Here is a 9,346-nt window from a genome sequence, read left to right on the forward strand (position 1 = left end):
AGTTGAAGCAGGAAACTTGACACGAACAACACACCTCATGCGTGCGACAAGAGGAGAGATGAAAATGAAACCGAAGCCGACTCCTTCCTTCATCAATGATCTGTCAAAGTATATTGTCCAATATTCTTTGTTGAGAGCGGCTGGGGGCATTTAAGTCTTGGTCCACTCTGCGATGAAATCGCGAGCACTTGGGACTTGATGGCTCTTCATGGGGCTTATGAGATCCACTGACCCATCAACTTGAGGGCCCATTTCGCAATCCTTCCGGTGGCGTCCGGGTTGCAAACAACCTCCCCGAGATAGAAAGACGTGACCACCGTCACTAGGTGCGACTTGAAGTAGTGGTGCAGCTTCCTTATGGCAATCAGGATGACGTACAGGAGTTTCTAGACCTGGGGGTAGCAAGTCTTGGCATTAGCTAATATTTCCTTATGAAATATACGGGGCGTTGCACCCTGAGGGCGTGCCCCTCCTCCTCCCGCTCCACAACCAGAGCAGCGCTGACCACTTGCGTCATTGCTGCAATGTAGAGTAGGAGTGGCTCCCCATTAGTCGGCGGGACCAAGATTGGGGCTTTCGTCAAGAGGGCTTTAAGCTTGTCGAGCGCCCTCCTGAGCCTCGGTGGTCTATATTATCACGCAAACGGTTGGTCTTCCTCAGAAGCTAATAAAAGGCAAGGCCTTGTTCGCCAAGATGCGAGATGAAATGACTGAGTGCCATGAGGCACCCCGTGACCCGCTGAACCCCTTTGAGGTTTTGAATCGAGCCCATCTTTATGATGGCCGCAATCTTCTCCGGGTTGGCCACGATGCCATGCTCAGAAATGATGAAACCGAGCAGCATTCCCCTTGGAACCCTAAAAATGCATTTCTCAAGGTTGAGCCTAATGCAGTTTGCCCAGAGTCTAGCGAAGGTTTGCTTTAGTTTAGCCACCAGTTGGTCGGCCTGTTTGGACTTGACTACGATGTCATCCACATAAGCCTCGACGGTTCGCTCGATGAGGTCCCCGAAACATCGGAGCATGCATCATTGTACATGGCCCCTGCGTTCTTCAGGTGAATGGTATAGTAAAATAGCAGTACGATCCGAAGGGGGTGATGAAGGAAGTCGCGAGCTGGTCAGACTCCTTCATCATGATCTGATGGTACCTGGAGTACACAATAAGGAAGCAAAGGGTTTCGCACCCCAAGGTCGAGTCAACTACTTGGTCTACGTGAGGCAAAGAAAATGGATGCTTCGGGCATGCCTTATTGAGACTCGTGTAGTCAACACATATTCTCCATTTCCCACTCTTTTTTCGTACAAGAACGGGATTGGCTAACCACTCGGGCCTGTACACTTTCTTGATAAATCCGGTTGCCAAAAGTCTTGCAATCTCCTCGCCGATGGCCCTACGCTTCTCCTCATCAAAGCAGCGCAGGAGTTGCTTGACCGATCTGGAGCCTGGCCTGATCTTCAAGGCATGCTCGGCGACTTCTCTCAGTGTGCCCGGCATATCAAGGGTTTCCACGCAAAACTATCCTTATTGGCGCGAAGGAAGTCAACGAGCGTGCTATCCTATTTGGAGGAGAGCGCAGTGCCGATTCGCACCTTCTTGTCTGCGCAGTTCTCAGGGTCGATGAGAACCTCCTTCGTGCCCTCCGCGGGCTCAAACGATCCGGCAGCCCGATTGGAGTCAACGCATCCTCCGCGGTTTCCTCCCTGATGGCCGCAAGTTCCTCGGAGGTGATGACTACTGAGGCGAGCTCGTAGCTTTCCACCTTGCATTAGTAGGCGCGCTGGAAGGAGGAGCCGACAGTGATGACCCCGTGCTGGCCTGGCATCTTAAGCTTCAGATAAGTATAATTAGGGATGGCCATGAACTTCGTGTAGCATGGTCGCCCCAAGATGGCGTGGTAGGATCCGTGAAACCCGACCACTTCGAAGGTGAGGGTCTTTGTCCTATAGTTGGTCGGATCCTCGAATGTTATGGGCAGGTCGATCTGCCTAAGTGGTATTGCCTGCTTTCCCAGCACGATGCCGTAGAACGGCGCACCGAATGGCCGAATGCGCGACCGATCGAGCCCATGGCATCCAGGGTCTTCGCGTACATGATGTTGAGGCTACTGCCCCCGTCCATCAGTACCTTGGTGAGGCGCTTCATGCCGATGATCAGTTCAACCACGAGCGGGCGCCTCCCTGGTTGCGGGACGCTGCTCAGATGGTCGGATCGGTCGAAGGTGATGGCCAAATCTGACCATAGGAGAAACGCAGGCATCGCTGGTTCAACCACGTAGACCTCCCGGTGCGTGAGCTTCTGGTGGCGTCTAGACTCGTAGGCGGCTGGGCCTCCAAATATCATGAGGCAGCCTCGGTGTCGGGGAATCCATCATCGTTCCCTTCGGCATCGCCATCCCTCGCGTCAGGCTTCTTCTTCTGCTCCCCCTTCCTGGAACCCCCCGACAGGTACTTCTTCAGGAGGGTGCAGTCCTTGTACAAGTGCTTGACGGGGAAGACATGGTTCGGGTACGGCTTCTCGAGCATCTTCTCAAAGTGGTGAGGGTTTCCCCAATGGCCGCCTTACCTCCCTTGCGGTCTGCAGCGACCACGAGCGAGCCCCCATTGTTCTTCTTCTTTCCTAGGTGGTTTGAGTTGCCCACTCCGGCGTTCTCATCGCGCTTTGCCTTGCCCTTGGCATGGTCGAAGATCGCCCCGATCGCTTCCTCGCCCGAGGCGTGGTTCGTCATGATGTCAAGGAGCTCCTTGGTGGTTCGCGGGCTTTTGTGCCCTAGTTTGTGAACCAGGGACTCGCAGGTGGTCCTGGTCAGGAACGTTTCAATCACGTCAGCGTCAAAGATGTTGGACAGCACGTTACACTCCTTGGAGAAGTGCTGGACATACTCGCGGAGAGTCTCCCCCGGCTTTTGCCGGTAGTTCTTGAGATCCCTTGAGTTCCCGGGGCATTCGTAAGTGCCCTAGAAGTTTCCCATGAAGATTTCCCTCAGGTCCGACCAGCTGTGAATCTGGTCGGCAGTCGGCAGGCAGGTTCTTGAGCCATGTCCGAGCCGAGTCGGCTAGGGACAAGGGCAAGTTGCGGATGATGAAATCGTCATCGACCGCTCCTCCTCCCCGGCAGGTGACCCGGTAGTCCTCGAGCTACAAGGCGGGGTTCGTCTCCCCCGGCGTACCTCGTGACGTTTGCCGGTGGGCGGTACCGTGGCGGGAACAGCATCCTGCAGATGCGCACACAGAAAACCCTGGGACCCAGCGGGTCGGGGCTCGGGCTTCGGTCCTCAGAGTTGTCATGGCGTCCGCCACAACGAGGGTGATACCCTTGGCTCGCCACCGCCTGCTCGTCCTTGTGCCCGCGCTTTCTCGTCTCTAAAGCTCGTCTCTTCCTCTCCCACACCGTTTTTCAAGACATTTCTTGCCCCAACAACAGCTATCTATTGATGATTGGCCATTCAAAGCTTAATTCTCTATCTATATATACTTGTCGTCCTCTATCTTTTGTTACCGGTACAGTGATCACAGCAACCATCGCAGAAGGAAGACAACAGGTACCATGCATCTCTGCAGCCATAAATAAAGAAATCTCCACATACATTCTCTCTTTATTTCGCTTCTCAAAGTTAGTAGCATGTATGTTAGTGAGGATAGGTGACAATAAATTTAATTAGATTGGTCTTAATTAGTGGCACCGGCGACCGCGCATGTAGTCTGTGCTTCTTTTGTTTCCTTGATAATTTGTGTCCAAGGAGGAGTGAGAGGATAAAATTAATATTTTCTTTATTTGTTTTTGAACGAATGTGCACGAGATTGTGCCTATTTCATTGATAAAGGAGAAGTTAATTTTTCTAGAGTGAAAGACTTTGCTTGTGTCTTGCCCGCAAATAACATGGGACATTGGGAGTTGGGCTGCGGTTATATTGGGACAACGTGTGCTGCTAAATCACACTAAGCCTGAATTGAATAAACTCAGAGATTAAGTAACCTATAATTAGATGCTAACAAACAGGAGTACATGTTTGTATATACCACAATTCATAGTTTGTTATAGACGTTTGCTGAAAAGATGGGAGAAAATTAACCATCTGATGTGACATTTCATTCTCTATTTTTCACGCAACATATCAAAAAGGACATATATCTAGCATATAGCATATTACACACAACCAACATAAATTTGAATGACATGTAACTTAATCAAAGAATAAGAAAATTGTATCACTTAGATAATTAACGAATACATATGTTTGCATATCCCTAGAATTGCGCCTGGATGCGGTCAACAGTCATCTTATCCACTTGGAAAGCCTTGGCAAGGATATAATCTTGAATGGATGGCTTTGACCCGAATACCGCATTGGCCACAGTAATCACCCCTGGGTTCTGGCCACTCAATGCTGCAAGTGCCACTGCATTTTTTGTTCCATAGTTGAACTGGAAATGGATCAACCCTTCAGGGAACACAAATACATCGCCTTTGTTGAGAACCTTTGCGAACAGCTTGTTGTCTGGATTTGATGTCACAAAGCCAACGTAGAGCGAGCCCTCGAGCACGGTTAGGATCTCAGTACCGCGTGGGTGAGTATGAGGGGGGTTTTGACCAAAGGGCGCATAGTCGATACGAGCGAGAGAGATGCCCATTGTGTTGAGCCCTGCAATCTGAGCTACGTTGACTGGTGTGACGGCGGAGCCCTGCTTGTTGGTTGTGTTGCCGGCCATGTGGAGGCCCGAGAAGAAGAAATCTTCAGCCACTACATCATTTGCGTCCTTGCATGGGAACCCATTGAGACGCACTGCATGAGCAGAACCATCAGTTAGAGACACTCGACAGTGGTTAAAAGGTACAGAATAAAATGCTAAAAAATGTAAACTGTATAAAATAGTTTAGTGGCCATGTACCTTTGGACATCTTGTCGACTACACAGAAGTCTTGGAGAAGGCTAGGATCGGAGGCAGTGGCATGAAAGCATGACATGGCAGCCAGGAGCGCTGCGGCAAGGAGGAAGACACGAACTGCCATACTGGTGTTCTTCTACCCTTGACTGAGATCAAGGTGAATGGTTTGAGCTCTGAGCAGTATTGGTTTAGATGGCTAATTGCGTTGGAGCTTGTGATACAAAACGTGTAGGGGGAGATTGGTATTTATAGGGCGATAACCAAGGCCGGCAGCTTTGGTTTGTACGTGTTGCATGCGAGTTGACGTCTGCTTGGGCAGGAACAAGTCTTCGTGCAGGAATGTGTCATGCCGTGTTTCATTTGGGCAGGTGAATTTTATTGCCAGCCGGCTTGCAGATATGTGGAACATGTCGCTTTACGCGTCAACAACGACTGGATAAGTAAGGTTTAATAATCCATCTTTTGAATAAGCCATGTGTTGACTGAGTGATATGTAGTCTTTAAAAGTTAGACGATGAGGTTGTCCACTAAGATATGATTACCCTATTGCAAAAAAATGATGAGATAATATTACTGTTTAAAAATGTCTTACAACTGGTACTTCAGCCGGCTAGCATGAACATTGAAGAACTCCTGATGATCATCATGTGAATTAAAGAAAAATGTGATCTCAAAACGAAATGTAGCATACAGATTATGTCAACTGTGCCATTATTTAAATATTTTAAGTTGCTATCCTCATAGCTGGATTTGTTGTAGCTATCAGAGGAAAGCAAATTAAGCACGTGTATCTGAGTCCTTACTCCTTACATGTTTTATTTATTAATTTGGTATCTTCAATACCATAGATATCAAGAAGGGGTTGCAAATGTTGCTACTAGCTAGGTAGGTACTACTGAAACTATAAAGCATCAATGAGGAACATATAGAGCAATAAAATAGTTCAACTTTCGAAAGCATGTGCGGCTACACCTCCCGCTTTGTCAGGTATACTGCGAAGAATGGCAACGAAATCCTTTATTTTCCAGTAATTCTCTACTACTACGAATACAAAACAAAAAAGAACCTTCAAATTCTTTCTAGGAAGAGGCTAGCCCAACTTAAATGAGATATGATAGCTTCTTTATGGTACGTAGGAGTCTGGGCCGTGTCTCAATCCCAGTGTGGCTGATCATCCTCTCGGACTAGGAGTATTTTGATCGATCGGTCATATAGGCCTAAGTCAGACATCCATATCTTCTCCTTGGCAAGGAGATGTTTTACTACTGAACATAGAGGGTATCAAATCGATGTGGGAAATAAAAAAAGTAAGTTTTTTTGAATCTGTGAGTTCACCTGCGAACGAACTAGGAAATCCCACACAAAAATGTGGCAATAATATACATATATGGTAACAATACTTCTCTTATGGCAATTATACGGTTTTTTGTTACTACCATTTTTCGGACTATTGTCATGCTTGTTGAACTGAAAAAGCAACCGCATTAATGCAAGGCTGTATTTTTGTGTTGCAATACTCCCTTCGTTTTTATTTACATACCGTATTAGGTTTGTCCTAAGTCAAACTTGATTAACTTTTACCTAGTCTATAGAAAAATATAGCAACAACTATACTACCCAATCTATGCACTATCAATATATATTTTATGGTGGATTGAACGAAACAAATTTGGTATTGTAAATTTTATTATTCTTTTCTATAAATTTAGTTAAAGTTGAACAAATTTGATTTAGAACAAAACTAATACGACATGTAAATAGAGGGCGTACGTGCCAACCTCTTGCAATGGAAATCCTATGTATGGCAACGCTATAAATTCGTAGCAATATAACCAATATATTGCAATAAATTTTCAAATTGTTGAATATCAACAACCTACTGCCACAATTTATATTTTGTTGCAATAATTTCGGTTGCAAATCCTCATCTTTGTAGTAGAACACCTCTTCCTCCGGCATCATCCGATGACGTCATGATGGAACGAGAACATCAGCACAGAGTGCGGGACGACTCGCTACGGCCATCGAGGCCACAGTACACGAAGTGTCGATCCATGGTCGAAGCACTTGAGGCAGAGGTGTTGAGGGAGATCCACCTGCACATCTCGCGGTGGCCCCGGCTTGCGCTGCCATTACATCGGAACCCGCACGGCATCGGCGCCCCAGACAGAGCGACCACCGCTCTTGCCGCGGCCGAGCTGCAGCCAGCCTATCTATGCATGGACTATGGATCGGAGTTGGCCAACACTCCTGAGGCGGCCGAGGTCTGCAGACTGCAGTGTAGGTTCGGGCTTATGTGGCCTTGGAACCGAGCTACTAGAATGCTGCTTTTGCTGCTTCTATTTTCACGTCTTCCTTCTCCTTGACACCTTGGCATGTTAAATGAGGCAGCTTGGCCAGTATGATTCCAACAATGTAATCACTCCTTGCTTGATGCCGCGTGGTGCCGTTGTGAACAATTTGCCCTTTTGCTTACTTAGGCATATCATTCTTTTAAGTATGTTCTTTAGTAGGGATCATGAACTATTAGATATATGTAGATGCATGATCATGGACTACTATAATGCAGGAATAAATATTATAATGTATTAACCGATGCTAATGATGGATGTTCTTATAATATGTTCACCGTCATAAATTTCCACTAGTGAAAATTGTAGCTTCGGTGACTAATGACTTTCGTCACTGCAAAAACCAAATTCGTCATAATGGAAGTTTGTGACGAAATTCAATTCGTCAAAAAATGAGCGTCAAGTTTGTGTTTTCGCAACGAAATGATAAAAAACGTCACATAACTGATTTCATCTGTGATGAAAAAATTTTAATCACGGAACCATTTTTCGTTTTGTGAAACATCATAAAAACGTCACAGAATTCCGAATCCATGTTGCCATAGGCCCGCTAGCCCAACCCAAACCCAAAATTAGTGACGAAAATAAACGTCACAAATCATCGCCACGTAGGATAGATATCCATCACAGATTGAATCGCCACATCACCATTAAGTCAACCAAGATGACGTAACTGCCAGCATGGATGCTGACGTGGCAACCTAGCTGCAGGCCTATTTATTTTTATTTTTTTGAGGTGCAGGTCCATTTATTTATGAGCTCGGCCCATGTTAGGAACTTTATGTTAGGTTAATCAAGGTGACGTAACAGCCAGCATGGATGCTGATGAAATTCAACTGTTTTCTAGGAACAATTTAAACTTGTTTCTCCGATTTACCATACAATAATTACAATAATATCTAAGTTTAGTTAGAAAATTGTATAAATTGAAAGGACAATATATTTTGGTCCATAAGCTTGCAATAAAAAACTTAAATAGTTTTAATAAAATTAGATCGTACATTCTTCATAAAAGATACATCTCTAACATATTTTCTTATAACTCAAGTGAAACTTTGAGATTTGAATACCTCATAATATTTTTAAACTCATATGCACCTCAAATTTGGATACAATCTTATGCCTACCACAATATTAGAAAATACGAAGTTACAAGACTAATTGTTATGCAAAAATATACTTTTATATTCTCTATTTGGATGGAAGAAAACAAGTTATATGTAAAAGATGCAAGAAACAAAAATTAACATACAACTAAACACCATTAAATAAAAGATCATGATTTTAGAAAATTTAGAAGAAAGAACCATCAAATTTGAAGTTCATATGGGGAAGAAATACCAATTATAAATTTTAATTCCAGACTAATACATACTTGTGTTCTTGATCTCACTCTATGTCGTGCAACCTACAAAATAATTTAATGCAAAAGTTTATCTCAACGGAGCTACTAGCCTAGTGGTAAGGTTTGCTTAGCCTGTAAGAAAGGTCGCTGGTTTGAATCATCAACATTTTAACATTTTAGCTTTGGTAGGTTGTGCAAGTTTGCATTTATAAGTTATCATTTTTTAATAATCACAAATAGAGGTGCAGCTTAGTGGTGAGACCTTGTTGCTATAATGAAGAGGTCACGGTTTGACTCCTCCTACGCCATGTTTTTTTTCCTGTTTCTTAATAATGGGCTGAAAGTCTATCCATTTATCTGTAATGGTCTGTAATGTTCTAAATGGATGAGCAGCCTAGTGGTAATGATAAGTGCTATGATGCTGCAGTGGGAGGGCACTGTTCGTATCCCCATGCTGTAGTGGGAGGGCCCTGTTCGTATCCTCCTACGTCATGTTTATATCAACACTACGAAAAAGTTTGATCAACACCGGTTGGTAAGCTCTTTTAGCATCGGTTCTCCAACCGGTACTACGAGATCTAGACTGAAAGTCTCAGTCTTCATCACCGGGTATTCCACCTAGTGCTGAAGGGCACCTTGGTACCGGTTGAAAAGGCCAACCAGTGCCAAGGGGGCCGCTAGCTGACGCAAGCTGGCGGCCCTAGTTTCCCCTTTTTTTTCCAAATTCTATTTTATTCCTAATTTTTATTACTGCTTATTCTTTTTG

At 45.1% G+C, this 9,346-nt stretch overlaps 1 protein-coding gene across 1 annotated transcript; it reads right to left on the reverse strand.

Annotated features, from left to right (window-relative positions):
* Positions 1 to 4,047: 4,047 nt before the first annotated feature.
* On the reverse strand, positions 4,048 to 5,085 carry LOC112896985 (putative germin-like protein 2-2). Its single transcript, XM_025965141.1, has 2 exons — positions 4,888 to 5,085; positions 4,048 to 4,781 (listed from the first exon to the last, which is right to left on the reverse strand). Exons 1-2 carry the CDS (start codon positions 5,006 to 5,008, stop codon positions 4,246 to 4,248), a joined length of 657 nt encoding a protein of 218 aa, XP_025820926.1. The 5' UTR covers positions 5,009 to 5,085; the 3' UTR covers positions 4,048 to 4,245.
* Between the last annotated feature and the right edge of the window lie 4,261 nt (positions 5,086 to 9,346).

Source organism: Panicum hallii, chromosome 1, assembly GCF_002211085.1.
Source record: "Panicum hallii strain FIL2 chromosome 1, PHallii_v3.1, whole genome shotgun sequence".
Lineage (NCBI taxonomy): Eukaryota > Viridiplantae > Streptophyta > Magnoliopsida > Poales > Poaceae > Panicum > Panicum hallii.